The 17225-nt window shown below is 42.7% G+C and overlaps 1 protein-coding gene across 1 annotated transcript in view; it reads left to right on the forward strand.

Moving 5' to 3' along the window:
• The window catches only part of cntn2 (contactin 2), an 81250-nt gene that overhangs the window by 18499 nt on the left and 45526 nt on the right, over positions 1–17225 (forward strand). The window contains exon 2 of the mRNA XM_026169168.2: positions 14785–14859. Within this exon, the coding sequence (XP_026024953.2) occupies positions 14793–14859 (67 nt within the window). The 5' untranslated portion in view covers positions 14785–14792. The remainder of the gene's footprint in view (positions 1–14784; positions 14860–17225) is intronic.

Raw genomic sequence — 17225 nt, forward strand, 5'->3', positions numbered from 1 at the left:
CAGTCGTTTGAGTAATATGTTGTGGTCAACTGTATCAAATGCTGCACTGAGATCCAGTAAAACTAGGACTGACATTTGTTTAATGGGAAGACCTGGTTAAAAATTGCACTACTGTGTTCAGTTATAGGCAAGGCAAGGCAAGGCAAATTTATTTGTATAGCACAATTCAACAACAAGGTGATTCAAAGTGCTTTACAGAGACATTAGAAACAAAAACAAATAAAAAGCATGATTTAAAATTGATTAAAACAAGCAAACAAACAAACTAACTAAACACACACATTTCACACCTGTTCGCGCGATCTGAACCCTTATCGTAAGGGGAGCTACCAGTCCTTCTGTGGACCAGCTACTTTCTATTTTAAATTCCCTGAATTTAAAATACTCTCTAGACCCAGTCTAGACCCAGCTAGGGAGCTACCCAGAGCTCTAAACCTACTTAACAAACAAACAAACAAACAAACAAAACAGTATATAAAATCAAACAGATAAAATCAGAAATAGATAAGATCAGTAGTTAGTGTAAGTTTTGAAATTTAAGCTTAAAGTGTGGATTTGGTGTTTTATTCAAATGCAGCTGAGAACAGGTGAGTCTTCAACCTGGATTTAAATAAACTGAGTGTTTCAGCTGATCTGAGGCTTTCTGGGAGTTTGTTCCAGATATAAGGAGCATAAAAGCTGAATGCAGCGTCTCCGTGTCTGGTTCTGACTCTGGGAACTGATAAAAGACCGGATCCAGATGACCTGAGGGATCACACCGTTTTGTGATCACTGCTGTTGATATATTTATGTGGGCTGAGATTTTACTTTCAAAGAAAACACAGTAATGATCAGACAGGCCCACATCAGACACAGTAACCTTTGAAATGCTCAGGCCTTTGGAGATCAGTAGGTCAAGAGTGTGTCCTCTATTATGTGTGGCCTCTGTTACATGCTGAGTCAGCCCAAAGTTGCCCAGAGTGTTACTCAGGTCTTTGGTCCCTTTGTCCTGAGGGTTGTCCACATGAATGTTAAAATCCCCAGCAATAATTACACAGTCAAAATCAACACAGATCACAGACAGCAGTTCACTGAGGTCATTAAAAAAGTCTGTGCAGTATTTGGGAGGCCTGTAAACATTAAGAAACACAACTTTGGATGAGGCCTTCAGCTGTAAAGCCACATATTCAAAAGCCTGAAAACGTCCAGGAGATAGCTGCTTACATTGAAATGATTCATTAAATAAGACAGCAACCCCTCCTCCTCTCCTGCTCACCCTGGCCTCACTGATAAAACTGTAGTTAGGAGGGGTCGTCTCGATGAGAACAGCTCCACTGTTACTTTGGTCCAACCAAGTTTCAGTTAAAAACATAAAATCAAGGCTGTGCTCAGTGATTAAATCATTAATTAAAAATGTTTTCCCAGCTAGAGATCTAATGTTTAATAAAGCCAACTTAAGTGTTTTAGAGGTATTACTTGTCCCCTCGTGTTTGGGAGCAGTCTGTGGCACACAAGGTATGTTTACTATGTTTAAGGATCTTTTAGAGTGCAGCTCTCTGTGTTTTGACCAGGCCACATGTCTCCTGTCACCTAAAAGTACAGAAATTTTAAAACCTTCTAGTAAACAGGGTCCCAGCTTCTCCTGGGAAAAGTCACCACTGCCATAATCCTCACAGCCCGGACCCTTCACACATCACACATCAGACTGTGGAGACAGGGCATGAAGGTGGTAAAGAGGAACTAAGGGGGGCGAGGCTGGGCAATGTGACTTCGATTGCTCTGTTGAGGGTGGGGCTCGATGGCGAACCTTTGGCTGCTCTGGTGGGGGGTTTATGGGGGACAAAAAGGGATTGGGCCGGGGGGTAGATCTGAGCCCAGCATTTAAGCTGTCTGATGGTTCGCTTCGAGGCAGACTGAACGTCTTTTTCCATTGCATCACCAAATTTTTCCACACAGCATTCTTCCCCAACCCAGTGATCCAACTCACAACCCGGTGGTTATGAATGGATAGCTCAGCATCTCTTTTAACCCAGTTGTGCAGAACATACAGCTGCAGATACAATAATACGATTATAATGTCGATCATGTGACCTAGGTTTCCCTGCTGTCACATGTGGACATCCTTATGTTTGAACATGGTGTTCAAATGTGCCAACACAGTTCAAAGCAGCTACGGAACTACTACTCCCACAGAGATTGATTATCATGTTAATAGTGTTGCAACCTTACATACAACTCTGGATACTGTGGCTCCTCTGATAACAAAAGCCACAAATAAGAAGTACTTGACTCCCTGGTATAACTCTCAATGTGCACCTTAAATCAGATAATCCATAAAGCAGGGAGGAAATGGCATCTTACTAAAATTCCAAAAGCCCTCCATAAGGATAGAATATTTTACTATTGATCAGCGATAACAAGAAGAACAACACCAGGTTTCTCTTCAGCACTGGAGCCAGGCTGACAAAGATTCAGAGCTCTATCGAGCCAAGTGTTCATTTAACTTTAACCAGTAACGACTTTGTGCATTTTTCACTAATAAAGTTACTATTGGTAATTCTTCAGACCAGTGTTTTTCAACCTTTTTGAGTCATGGCACATTTTATAGAATGTCCTGAAAATGTCCCGAGGCGTACCACCAACCAAACATGTATCAAAATGACACACTATAGCCCAGGGGTCGGCAACCTTTCTGATGACGAGTGCATCTAAAATTTCCTCAGAGGTCAGTGTGCCATATGACTGCATTAGCAACAAATTTAATAATGCTCTATATTAACAGTTAAACACTATATAGAACAACTTTATAGGATTATATTTGTTCGCAGATGTTGGCAGCTATCAGCGAATAGTTATCAGCTATTTTGAAACAAAAAAAGACTTTTTATCCATAACAGCAAATGAACTGTACAACAGAAAATACAAATGCTATTTATGGTCTCCTCACAACAATGATAAGAAAAATAAACTGGGCCAATATGGCATGTTTGTTAATACAGAGACAGACATGTTAATGTGATCTGTGGTCTCCGAGTGTCCAGCATTCAGAGGCTACCTGAAGACTCATGTGAGAGAAAACCTGCTCACACAGACATGTGGAGCCAAACACTGTCAATAAGGCCTCTGCAATGTTCTGAAGCCAGTTAAACCTGTCAGGTAGTGACGTCCAGCAGGTGAACATGCAGCTCCATGAACACGCACAGCTGTGGATTCCAGCTGCTTCGATGTTACATTAACTGGCATTAACTCAGCCAGTTAATGTGAGACAAATCCAGCTGCTCATTAAAGCTTCTGGTTTGATCAGAAAATAAAACATTGGTCCAAACACCTGAAAGTCCCGAAAAAGTCTACGGATGTATCCGTGGTGCTGATGTTGCGCTGAGCGGACAGCTCCTGAAGCATTTGAAGTGTCAGAATGCCAGCTAACAACGTCCCTCTCACCTGTAGGCTAAGTTATTTTTAGCCAACTACAAGTTGAATCTGGTAGTTGGGGTTGTTAGCTAAGATACCGTCATTAAGAAGCGGCACAGCTAATGTGTCTATGCGAGCTAATTTGCGATGTGCACCGCTGGCCTGGTCATTTATTTTTTAATGCACCTTCTCAGATTAACTCAGCCCACCAGGTATTAAAGCCATAAAGCCTTTGAATAAAAACAAACACTGTGGTGACAGTGATGCACAGTCTTGTTGGTATATGTATGATTTCTATACATTTGACATGAGATAAAAACTTTGGTTGTAAGATTCAGATAATTATTTAATAAAAGCGAGACATTTTAAATGAGAATAAGAAAGAAAAGTATTTCTTTGTGCCCCCCTCTCCCTGTTAATGCCCTACATGCCCCCCTGGCAACGCTTTGCTAGACCCGCCCCTGCACAGTTACCAGCTGTCAGCTGCTTAGAAAAGGATCCAGGTGTTATTTGTCTCTCAGAAACAGTTCATAACTTCCCTTCAACTCATTCATGTCACCTAAAAGGTAAACCTGTTTCTCCATCACCTGTTCAGCTCTGATGGTTCAGTAAGGACATCTCCTGGTTTCATCTTCATGTTTCCCTCTCACCACATATCCAAACCGACATCATGACCAGCAGCTTTACAGCTGTGGCTCCAGCAAACATCAGCTGATACTAGAAATTAATATTAAATAAATTCTAACAACAGCTGATCAAGCTTAAACGTGCTGCTGTTGTTTAGCGCGACATCCGCTGGTTTCCTCTTTCTGGCGCAAAGTGAGCGATAAACAAACAAGAGAGAAAAGACGATCAGCTGATCATTGATCAGTTTCAGGATTGAAGTAGAAACAGGAGAGGGAGGGGAGAGAATTAGAGAAGAAGAGGCAGCTGTGCAGCAAAGACACAGAATAACTCTGGTCTCTCCTACTCCTGCCTCTCCTTCCCTCTGTGGAAGCTCCGCCATAGCCACCACCAAACAACTGAGTTGTCGTTACACATCAGCCAGCATCTGGCCAATCCACCACCTTTCATTGTTTATACCGTTACAAAAAAACAAACAAACATCGGCCTGTCTAGTTGAACACAAAGATGATATTCTGGCAGGCTCAAAAAGCTTTGCTTACATAGATATGTTGTGGGAAATGCAATGTCACAATATCTCTTTGCCAGAATGGGGAAGTCCTTGGCAGCAGTCAACCAAAAACTGTCCAGATCAGCAAAGTTTAGCTTTAAACCACGCTCTTGTCTCAGTTCAGTTAGTTCCTCCTGCTCCTGCAAAGTCATATCCTTCCAGAAACTGCTGCTGAGCTATACGGGTCCCTTACCCAGTTATGGCATTCAGCGGAGACTGAGGCAAAATAAACGGACAGCTTCTGCTCAAGCGTATAAATAGGGACATATATAGTCTCCTCAGACTATAAATGTCTCCTTCTCCAATACCCGCTGTTCTCATTTTCATGCCCCCCCCCCTCCCCCCCTCATTGCTCATCGTTCCGAGGTTGTGGTCCCAGCTAGTGAAAGCTATATAAAAATTTAACAGTATCCTCAGCATAACCATGTATAAAAAGAGGTTATATGCACACACAATACGGTAATATTATGTTGAAGCACACTCCGCGAGGCTCCGCCTACGGTAGCCATAATGCTCCGACAATCCATCAAGCGGTGCGGCTTCGTAGCTCAGCAAAGTCGTACTAAAACATTTTTGACAGATTTGAGTGCAGTGTATCACATAAAATCAGTTCGGTAATAAAGGTAATAACGACGGCCCGCTAGCATGCGCCACCAAAAATAGTGCTTTGTTGTGTATCTGACGGACGAAAGCTAAACCAGTTCCACCACTGAAGCTGCAGCGTTTTTACAAACCAGTTCTGGTTCATCTGTTTCACTCAACGATCTGCTTTCGCCCTTCTCATTCTCCGTCGCCGCCATGCTTTTTCCACCATGTGCGTATGAAAACAAAGGCACTGCACATGTGCGTTTTACCCATATTCTATCGCCATATTTCATTTTCTTATCGTTGCCTAACGTTATACTGGTATTACCGTGAATGGTGTGATATGGCCCAGCCCTATTGCACACCACTCATCACTTGCAAGCAGCTTTGCATCATTGTACCTCTCATCACTCAAAACACTTCTAGCTGTTCCCACAGCTCATGCACATGGGCCAGTACTTTGTGCGAGGAAATGGGAGCGGATCATAAAGCCTTATTGCTCCACGCAGAGGTCCGATGGTTGTCACGTGGCAGAGATGCAAATATGCGAGTTTTCAGAGGTCCAACATCATCCAACACAGGAGCTAGGTCTGCTGGTAAAGTCTTGGCAACAAGTGCCTCGTGGTGCAGAAACAGTGTGTAACAATAACATCTGGCTGTATCACTTTCACTCTGCTAACGAAACCTTTGGCGCGCCTGACCATGGCTGCTGCTCCATTAGTGCAAACACTCGTGCAGTTTTCCCACTTAAGCGCTCCTTGCTTGGTTGCTTCGGATGTAACCCGAACAATTTCCTGTTCTTGTTCTTCTGATGGCATCCTTGAACTCCCTCTGCGCTGTCGATCGGAGCTTGGCACGCTCCCCTCATCCTTCAGATGCCCAGCTGTTGTCCACAATCATCTCTTGATGACCTCTGAAAAGCCTCATGGCACAGCTCTCATTCCAACGCAGCTTTATGATCATTGCTGTGGTTCTGAAATTGTCACATGATGACTAGTAGGGCCCCAAACAGCACGACCTTCCACCTCAATAAAGTATTCATTAATAAAGTATTCAGCAACACAGAGACAAGTATCATGTGCAGGTTTTCTCAAATCATTAAACCACTACTATTGCCATAATGTGCCCCAAATTTATTTATTATTTATTCCACATTACTGTAATCAGTGACTTTCCTTAAGTAATGCCACTCACTCATTTCATCACTATGAGCTCAACAATAGTCAGATAATGGGCCCAACCTTTAAAAATGTCCTCTAATCATTGCACTTCTGCTGTAACATCACTTGTCTGTCTGTGCTGAATCCTTCACAAGCACTCTTAGAGGGAAACAAACATTAGCAAAACACATGAAGCATCCTGGAGGTCAGTGCTGATCAACAGATTCCAGAGGTGCTGCAGAAAGGTCAAAGTTAACCATCCACAGCAGTGAAAAGGAGTGACACTGGTTTCAACACAGTATGTCTCACATTGTTTACACATTCTCACAGTAATATTCACATTTTCTCAACAACACAGTATAATAGCATAACCAAGATATAACCTGTGAACACAGTTTCCTTCACACATAAACCCAGTAATCCTGTGAAAAAACACTAATTAATTTACAATAATCTCTGAGTGAATCTGAAAGTTGCTTCAGCAGTAAACCTTTTTCACTGGCAGCACCAGACGTCACTCGTTATATTTGAGACAACAAACAGTCACAACAGGTGACTCCCTTTTTATGATCAGACCCAGTCTGGGTGGAAATGTGTCTAACTTTAGAGACGTTGCACAAATGGAAGAACGCAGTCTTACATATTTGTTTAATATGTGCATTGAAGGACATGTCCTGGTCAAAAATGGCTCCAAGGTTCCTCATAGTGTTACTGGAGGCCAAGGTAATGCCATCCAGAGTAAGAATCTGCTTAGATACCATATTTCTAAGCTTTTCAGGGCCGAGTACAATAACCTCAGTTTGATCTGAATTAAGAAGCAGAAAGTTAGCGGCCATCCAGGTCTTTATGTCTTTAAGACATTCCTGCTATTTTAAAGATTAGACTTAAGCTTTCCTTTTTACTAAAGCATATAGTTAGGGCTCGATCAGGTGGTCCTGAGTCCACCCTTAGTTATACTGCAATAGGTGTAGGCTGCTGGGGGCTTTCCATGATGCACTGAGCATCTCTCACCCCTTTTCAACCACCATGTGTCCGTATACTACTCTCCACTTAGTTATTATTAATCTCTGGGACAGCATGTCCTGTCTCCGTCCCCTCAACCCCAACCAATCACAGGAGATGGCCCCTCCCTGAGCCTGGTTCTGCCGGAGGTTTCTTCCTGTTAAAAGGGAGTTTTTCCTTCCCACTGTCACCAAGGTTCTTCTCTGTTTCTCTGTATTACTTTAGGGTCATTACTTTACAATAATAATAATACTGTGTTTTTTTAAATTTGGCGCTATATAAATAAAATTGAATTGAAATGAGTTCATTATGGAAAAACTGTCATCTCTGCAGAACAACACGCTAGTTCAGCTCAGGCAGGTAGTTCCTCCCAATCACGCCCCTCCACGTTTTGCTGCCATTGTCTCCCAGCAGGACAGCAGAGCTACCATATGGAGCACCCTCGAGCACACCACCCAGTGACTCCAAGCTGTGCACTCTGTAGTGTCATTTGACACATAAACACAAACAATAGTTTGGACCAAATCCTTAACCCAAAGACACGGAAACACAACTTGTCCGTCTACTACCAAAGCCCCCAGTGTATAGGCACTGAGAGGATTAGGGGTGGGTTTAAAAAGTCGATTCATCGATTAAAATCGATTCTAACTGGAATAAAACGATATCGATTCATTAAATCCTGAAATCAATTTTTTCTATACATATGTAGTTTGCCGTGTATGAAACTTCCAAGCGGTTAACATGAGGAAGTCACGCGAGAGTTAAGTGACCTGGACGCATGAACCATCATGGCTACTCCTGAGAATGTGCCACCGAGCCTAAAGGCAGATGTCTGGCAACACATTTTGGGTCCTGCCCTGTTCGCACTCTATTTGTTGCCATTGGGCTCCATCTTCTCGCGGTACAGCATTTCATTTCACTGTTTTGCTGATGATTTGCAGATTTATCTACCTTTAAAAGCAGGGTCAGACCATCCCCAGCTCTTATTACGCTGCCTTGATGATGTCAAACAGTGGTTGTCATTAAATTTTTTAAAGCTAAATGAAAATAAAACTGAGGTTGTCATTTTTGGCAACTTGAATCATATCGACAGCACTCTGGGCACCCTTTCCTCGTATCGTAAAACACATGTAAAAAACCTCGGTGTCTACATTGATGGTTCTTTTAAATTGAATAAGCAGGTGAGTGCAGTAGTTCAGTCCTGCTTCTTTCAGTTAAGGCAGCTGGCCAAGGTAAAGCCATACCTCCCGGCTAACGTCTTTGAGCGTGTTATTCACCTTTTCCTTACTTGCAGATTGGACTACTGCAATTCATTGTGTTATGGTCTAGATCAGGCCTCCATTCATCGTCTTCAGATGGTCCAAAATGCAGCTGCTCGCCTGCTAACTGGTACCAAACGGAGAGAGCATATAACCCCAGTTTTAGTTTCTCTACACTGGCTTCCTGTCTCCTACAGGATCCAATTTAAACTTCTACTTTTTGTTTTTAAGTCACTTAATGCCCGAGCCCCTCCTTACCTGTCTGAGCTCCTCTCTGCCTATGCTCCAGGACAAACCACGAGGTCCAACTCAAAACTAATGCTGTCCATCCCACGGACTAACCTCAAATCTCGTGGTGATAGATCCTTCTCTGTGGCAGGTCCCAGACTTTGGAATAGTCTCCCCCTAAATATTAGATCTGCACAAACACTTGATCAATTTTAATCTTTACTAAAGACACATTTCTATGCCCTGGCTTTTAACACACTATGACCCAAGCATTCTGGTCTTATTTGAATTAGTTTTAGTTATTGTTTTAATTATTTTATTGTCCTATTATTGTTTTTTACTGTTATTATTGTATTACATTGTTGCTTTTTAATACCATTTTTATATTGTTAAGCACTTTGTGCAGCATCGGCTGTTTGAAATGTGCTATATAAATAAATTTGACCTTGACCTTAAGAACTGTGAAGACAGTGAAGAGCCGGACAAAAGCAAAGCCGTATGTAAGATGTGCAAAATGGCGGTAAAGCACTGTGGAAATACCACAAATCTCAGAAATCATTTAACGAGGCATCATCCAGATATCCCGCTAGCAAAAACGGCCGACACCAAGCAACGCTCACTCGAAAAGGCATTGAAGGCATTGCAGTGAAGTTGGCATCCACTTCTCCACGTGCCCAAAAAATAACCCAGTCTGTGGCAACTTTCATATGTAAAGATATACGTCCGTACAGCGTTGTTGAAAATGATGGCTTCCAAAACCTCATTAATACGCTAGAAGCACGCTATGTTTTACAAACACGCAAACATTTGAGTGAAGTGGTAATCCCAAACATGTATGAAAAAGTGAAACACGATGTTACAGCCTCACTCACGTCAGCAGAGAGAGTCGCTATAACCTGTGACAGCTGGACATCCAGAGCAACAGATAACTACCTGACTATCACCTCACACCATATCGACCAGGAGTGGAGACTCGTGTCTCATGTCTCACAGACAAGAACCACCGAAGCAAGCCACACAGCAGCTAATTTATCTGAAATTATGTTCAAAGCAATCGAAGAATGGGAGCTTACAAACAAAAATCCAGTCATCGTAACTGACAATACTGCAAATATGGTGCGAGCTGTGGAAATAACGGGCTGGTTGCACATTGGTTGTTTTGCCCACACACTCAATTTAGCTTCACAAGCAGGACTGAAAGTTCCAGCTGTTGCGCAGCTGCTTGGCCGAGTGAGACGCATAGCATCCTTTTTTCATCGCAGCACTGTTGCAAGTCGCAAGCTTAAAGAGAAGCAAAAGATACTGAATCTCCCTGCCCATAAGCTGGTGAATGATGGGGTGACCAGATGGAACAGCACATTGGAGATGCTGGAACGCTTCCTAGAGCAACAACCAGCAATCTCTGCAGCTCTACTCTCACCTGAAGTGAGGAGAAGTGACAGTAATCGCTGTAATCTTACAGAGGCTGACATAACTCATGGAGAAGATATAGTGAAAGCTTTGAAGCCGCTGAAAGCAGCCACACTGGTTATGTCTGAAGAAAAGTCCCTGACCCTTTCCATCATTGCACCTCTGCATGCACAGCTGCTGGAGAAGAGGATCAGTGTCTCTCACGACTCCTCACTGATTAAAGACCTCAAGACTGCTGTATACGACAACTTGAAGTCAAGGTATGTTTATGAATTGTGTGTATATGCCATGAATGAGTGTAACTGTATGGATGCATGTATTACATGAAAATTCTTATTATAGTGAAAAAATCTATATATTATAAAAATGTTAGTTAAGCCCTCTTGTCCAGTAATAGGCCTTTTGATTTTATATCTATCTATCTATAGATGTTTATATATAAATTATGGAAACAAAGTCGTATATTAATGTTTCTGATCTTGCATGAGTGTATGTAACCATGCACATGTATATCCAACATAATAAACTGAGTTAAATGTGCAAAATCTCTTTTCAAGATATGTGGCCCTAAAGGACAAGCTGTACATTGCATCAGCATTAGATCCTCGCTTTAAGGCCCTGCCATTCTTGTCCAAAGAGACCTGTAACAACACATTCTCTCAGTTGGTGTTGGAAGCAGCAGGTTTGGAGAACGTGGACACAGCTATTGTGAGTTACAGAAACAAAAACAAAAAATTATTGGTTTTTTTGCACTACTCGAGTTAGAATATAAATAGTAATTTCTTTATTAATTAAGTTTTCATTTTTCTACAGCGACAGTCTGATGGTGACACATCTGAAGAAACTGTCCCTGACATCTCTCTCGGTGGTGTTGATGAAGTGGATTATGCCCCTCCAATTAAGAGGTCAAAGGACTCTGCATTAATTTTTCTCCTTGGGCCAGCCTACTCAACAAAAACCACAGCACCACAGAAAACACCAACTCAGAAGGCAAAGGAAGAAGTGAATCGATACAGGGGCGTTGAGCCTGTTGCACTTTCTGAGGATCCTTTGATCTGGTGGAGGGACCATGAAAGGGAGTATCCGCTTTTGGCTCTTCAAGCAAAGCAGTATCTTTCCATACCTGGGACCAGTGTTCCTTCTGAACGAGTGTTTTCAACTGCTGGTGACACTGTTACCGCACAAAGGAGCTGCCTGACTCCACAACATGTAGACCAGCTTCTCTTCTTGCAGAAAAACCTTACAGTCTCAAAGAAGTGAGGGGGTAGTTATAAATGAGGCTAAATTGCAAGAGTTTCACAGAGGTTTTACAATACTGTTCAGTATGTTTTCATTTTTTGAAGTATTTTAAAAGGCAGTTTTTCCTTTTGTGATCGGTCAGTTTCTGTCAGTTCACTTGTACATGCTGTGTTATACTGTGTGTCTCCAAAACACAAGAGTGGATTTCAGGAAAGCTGTGTGAGACACGAACAGCAAAACTATTTCTCTGAGGCGTTACTGATGTTTACAAAAGATATGTTCTATTTGCACTGGATCCCTGATCCACTATTGTTAATGTATGTATGAAAATAAATATATACTGATGTTAATTAAAAATTACATTATTGTAACTGCTTTAGTATCTGCTCTTAATTTTGAAATTTATGCAATTCATTCACAAGGCTTAGAGGGTTCTTTTGACAGTACATATACAAGGTGAACAATCATAATTTTATATATATTATGGTTCATATAATAATATTTCAGACTGATTCAAAATCGAATTGAGTTGAATCGAATCGAATCGTGGATCAAATCGATTCGGGACCTTGTGAATCGAATCGATTCTAGAAATCAGTGACGATACCCAGCCCTCGAGAGGACACTATGATACCTACCCCTGCTTGCTGCCTCTCACCTCTCACTCGAGACAGAAACCGCCCCTCGCCATGATACTGGCTCTAGAACCCGAGCTGTGCTTTGAGGTCAGCCCAACTAAATGTAGTCAGTATTTCTTATTAACTCACGCACTGGGTCAAGCTCCTTCCCACCAGAAAGGTGGGACTAAACATGGCACTCTGCACCATTGCCATCTGTTCCAAGGACATTGTGCCAGTATAGTGGTTTGTTCAGATGCAACTTTTCAAACCTATGCCATGCTGCCATTTTACTTTTGGAGATAAGCTGCTCCCTCCTGCAAACCTTTCCAAACAAGCTATACTTGTTTAGTATTTTTTTATTCGGACAAAGTTTAAAATTTAACATGGCAACTGTAGAGTCTTAGTTGGCTAAGATGTGTTGTTTGGATTTTGTAGTGTTTCTGAGCAATGCACAGCATGACCGTGGTATACATTTGCTGGGACATCCACTCCTGGGACTGCTGATGGGAAGCTGTCTTGAATTTTTGACACTGACGAATAATCATGCTTACTATAGAACGATGGACTTCAAATTGTTTGGTCTTGTAACAGTTCCATTAAGCTCACCGCATTGCTTGTGTCGCCAGCTGAATTTGACATCACATCATGTGTTGCCTTAACCACATTGATTGGGAGCAACAGTTCATCACTCTGATGTGCAGTTGCAGCACTTGTTTCTTCCTCACTGATAAAACTAAGAAAAAAACACACTATGCCAGATTGTCCAGAAAATGGAAAGGTTTAATGGACACCATAACGAGATAATCTCCTAACAATCTAAGAAAGATCTTGATCTGTAATTGTGAAATCAGCTGCTTGTTAGAAGCTGAAGACAAGTCTCTTGATACTCACTGAAAGCAGCTTTCATTTAGACCCTTGGGTTGTTTTAGTCTAAAATATCAAAAGAAATTAATAAAAAAATTACCTTTTTGTTCTGGTTGTGATGTGCCACTCCCAAAGCAAAGGGATACACACAGAGCAGAGACGTAGACAGTAATTTCATAGTGTGGGCTCTTGTAAAGGTCAACCTCAGGACAAATCCATCCCATATGGAAAAGATATATATATAAATCTTATAAAGCTTTTATCTGTCTTGTGTGAAACTTGTATGAAAAGCATACAAGAGTGAAAACAGATATAAGATCCCTTGAAAAATTATATAAATGAAACTTGTATGTTTTGGATACTTACTAAAACAATATATGAAAGTAATGAGAAAGTGGCCACTTTCATGAGTAAATCATAGAAGTTTTTACTATTTCTTTTCCATATGGGATACACATGCATAAGACATGATCTGAGGACAAAACACAGTTAAACTCACAGAAATTTGAGCTGCAAAAGAATCCCCACATATTTTTTCAAAAGGGCAACTTTAATCCAAAGTCCTTAACAGTTCGATCAATGGAATCGGCCATGTACTGTAATAACTTGAACGAGAATCTCCTTCCCTGACCCAGAAAACTGAAGATTATTCAAATATCAACCAAAAATATATCAAGTGACTATCAGTCAAGTCCTCCTAATGAGTTCTCCTTATTGAAGTGAATGTTGTTTTAGTGTTGGATGAAGGGATCAAACACAGGGCTGTTACCTGGGAGACTGAAGTTTCTGTTCTTTGCCAAACCAAGTTAAACAACGCTACCTGGTTAGAAGAAGCAGCATTTTCTCATCTGCCTTCACACGTGTATTCAATTCAGTTGTGTTCATATATCACCAGCCCACAACAACAGTTGTGTCAAGCTGCTTTGTATTGTGAGGTTAAGACCATACAATATTAACTCAAGTAATGTCCCATTTCCATTCCATAGGCTTTAATGTGATGTTGGCCCACCCTTTGCAGCTATGACATCTTCAAACCTTCTAGAAAGGCCTTACACAATGTTTGGAGTATATTTATGGGAATTTCTGATTTTTTCACAACTGCGTTTGTGTGGTTAGACACTAATGTTGGACAAGGAGGCCAAAGTTTCACTATCAGGTTGTGGTCAGGTCAGGGTTCTTTAACACCAAACTCACACATCTGTGTCTTTATGGACCTTGCTTTGTGCAATGATGCACAGTTATGTTGGAAGAAGAAAGGGCTATCCCCAAACTGTTCCCACAAAGTTGGGAGCATAACATTGTACAAAATGTATTAGTATGCTAAAGCGTTAAGAGTTCCCTTCACTGGAACTAAGGGTTCAAACCCAGCTCCTGAAAAATAATCCAACACTACAGGTCCCCATCCACGGCCATGAAAACAATGTTGGTCTTTCAGTGTGCTTGGCTTATATGAATGGAGTGTACGGTCTAGTTTCATCTGATCTATGTTTGATCCTTAAGATCAGACTTCAAGTTTTACCTTGTGCACCTAGGATTTTGAAATGGATGCCATTGGTGCATCTACTGGTAGGCTAACAGGTAGAATTGGCAACCACAGGTATTATTTTATGTCTTTTATCTGTAGAGTTTTCAATTTCTCTGTGTGCCTGCACCGTCCTCAAGATATTAAGACATCCTTTGACAGTCCAAAGGTGAACTTGTGAGGCTAATTTGTGACCGTAAAGAGACCTGAATGGTTTTCTGTCTCTGGATGGAATTTCCTGTTGGTGCTTTCGTTAAAGCAGTCTTGTTATCTTTTTAGCATAAATTGCATACCTACATGTCCTGTCTGAATGGTTTTCCTTCTGCTTCAGATCTGTTTATGGTCCAAATGTGGCTCTTGGTCTGTCTCCTGACCCTCAGCTCAGTGGCCCTGATGACTGCTGTTGGTAAGTTCCACTTTTCAAGATTATAAATATTTTATCTAGTCTCGGTAACAGAAACGTCTTTTGGGGGGTTCCACTTACTATTTCCTAATTAAATACACACACAAAAAATAATCTTTTATTAGAGATTTTATCATTTGTGAGCACAGAAATATATATATTAAAAAAAATTAAAAATTCCCCACTTGCCCCTGCGGATGGTCATTCCTTTAAGCTTGGGTCCTCTACCAGAGGTTTGGGAGCTTGAGGGTCCTGCGCAGTATCTTAGCTGTGCTGGATTGTCTCTGGGGCATCTTTACACAGCCTGCACCTGGGGTCTTGCCTGGTGTGATAGACCCCAGCCTCTATGGATCTTGTGCTCAGAGCTTGTTCCTGTGCTGCCATGATTAGTGCCTCTGTGCTGTCTTTCAGTCCAGCTTTGTCCAGCCACTGGTAGGATTTCTGGATATCAGCCACCTCGTCTATCTGCCGGTGGTACATACCGTGCAGGGGCCTGTCCTTCCATGATGGTTCCTCATCTCCCTCCTCTTTCTTGGGTTTCTGCTGCCTGAGGTATTCACTGAGCACGCTTTCAGTTGGGGCCATCTTCGTGATGTATTCTTGGATGTTCGTTGTCTCATCCTGGACTGTGGTGCTGACACTCACCAGTCCCCGGCCTCCTTCCTTCCACTTAGCGTACAGCCTCAGGGTGCTGGACTTGGGGTGAAACCCTCCATGCATGGTAAGGAGCTTTCTTGTCTTGATGTCAGTGGCTTCTATCTCCTCGTTTGGAATCGATGTCTTGTTCACTCTTGGCATACAGCTTGATGTCATCCATGTACAGGAGGTGGCTGACAACTGCTCCGTTCCGTAGTCGGTATCCGTAGCCTGTCTTGTCAATTATCTCACCGAGGGGGTTCAGGCCTATGCAGAACAGCAGTGGGGACAGAGCATCTCCTTGGTAGATCCCGCACTTGATGGTGACTTGTGCTATGGGCTTGAGGTTGGCCTCCAGTGTTGTCCGCCACATCCCCATTGAGTTCCTGATGAAGGCTCTTAGGGTCCCATTGATCTTGTACAATTCTAGGCATTCCAGTATCCAGCTGTGGGGCATTGAGTCATAGGCCTTCTTGTAATCAATCCAGGCAGTGCACAGGTTGGTCAGTCTGGTCCTGCAGTCTCGGCTGACTGTTCTGTCTACCAGTAGCTGTTGTTTTGCGCCTCTGGTATTCTTGCCCATCCCTTTCTGTGCCCCGCTCATGTATTGACCCATGTGCCTGTTCATCTTAGCCGCTATGATACCTGACAGGAGCTTCCACGTGGTGCTGAGGCAGGTTATTGGTCGGTAGTTGGAGGGGACCGGTCCCTTCTGGGAGTCCTTGAGGATCAGGACTGTCCGGCCTTCGGTTAGCCATTCCGGGTGTCTCTCGTCAACTGGCAGCTGGTTCATTTGTGCTGCCAGGCGCTCGTGGAGTGCAGTCAGCTTCTTTAGCCAGCAGGCGTGAACCATATCAGGGCCTGGTGCTGTCCAAATCTTCACACTGGAGACCCTATCTGGGATATCTGCCACTGTGATGGTTACTGGACCCTGTTCAGGGAGGTCGCTGTGGTCTGCCCTCAGGTCCACTAGCCACTGAGCATTGCCGTTATGGGTTGCGGCCTTCTCCCATATGCTCTTCCAGTATTGTTCTGCCTCCAGCCTTGGTTGTGCTGTTCTCATATTGTTCCCCTGCCACTGAGAGTACACCTTGGCTGGTTCCATGGAGAACAGCTGGTTTATTCTCTTGCCTTCTATCTCTCTGGTGTACCTCCGCAAGTGGTTGGCCAAGGCTGTGAGTCGTTGCTTGGCAGTTTCCAAGGCCTCAGGTGTGGACAGCTTCCAGTACTTCCTAGGCACCTTCGTCATCGCGCCTTTCTGCAACTCCGATCGATAGTTGGCTAACCTCCCTCCGTGCTACCTTGATCTTAGCCTCTAGCCTCCTTCTCCATGGAGGGTACTGCCCATTGTGGCTGTTCAACTTGTAGCCCAGCATCTCACTGATCACTGCTGCTATATATATATATAAATATTAGGGGTGCAACGATATTCGTATTGATATTGAACCGTTCGATACAGTGCTTTCGGTTCGGTACGCATATGTATTGAACAATACAAAATTTTTAATTTATTTTATCAACTTTTCTTCTGACGATGCTGTCTGTGTTGAGCGCTCAGTGGATCTGCACTCGACAGTGCAGCCTAAGCGGAGCAGTCGAGTGCAGATTCACTGAGCGCAGGGCAAGCTAGCGAGACAGAAGTTAAGCTCTCCTTGCAACATGGCAAATTGAACCTCCCCCATCCTCATTCAGATCTGGCGTTTGGAACTATTTTGGTCTTCATGTGACGTATG

The sequence above is a fragment of the Astatotilapia calliptera genome, chromosome 5, assembly GCF_964374335.1.
Source record: "Astatotilapia calliptera chromosome 5, fAstCal68.1, whole genome shotgun sequence".
NCBI classification, from domain to species: Eukaryota; Metazoa; Chordata; class Actinopteri; order Cichliformes; family Cichlidae; genus Astatotilapia; species Astatotilapia calliptera.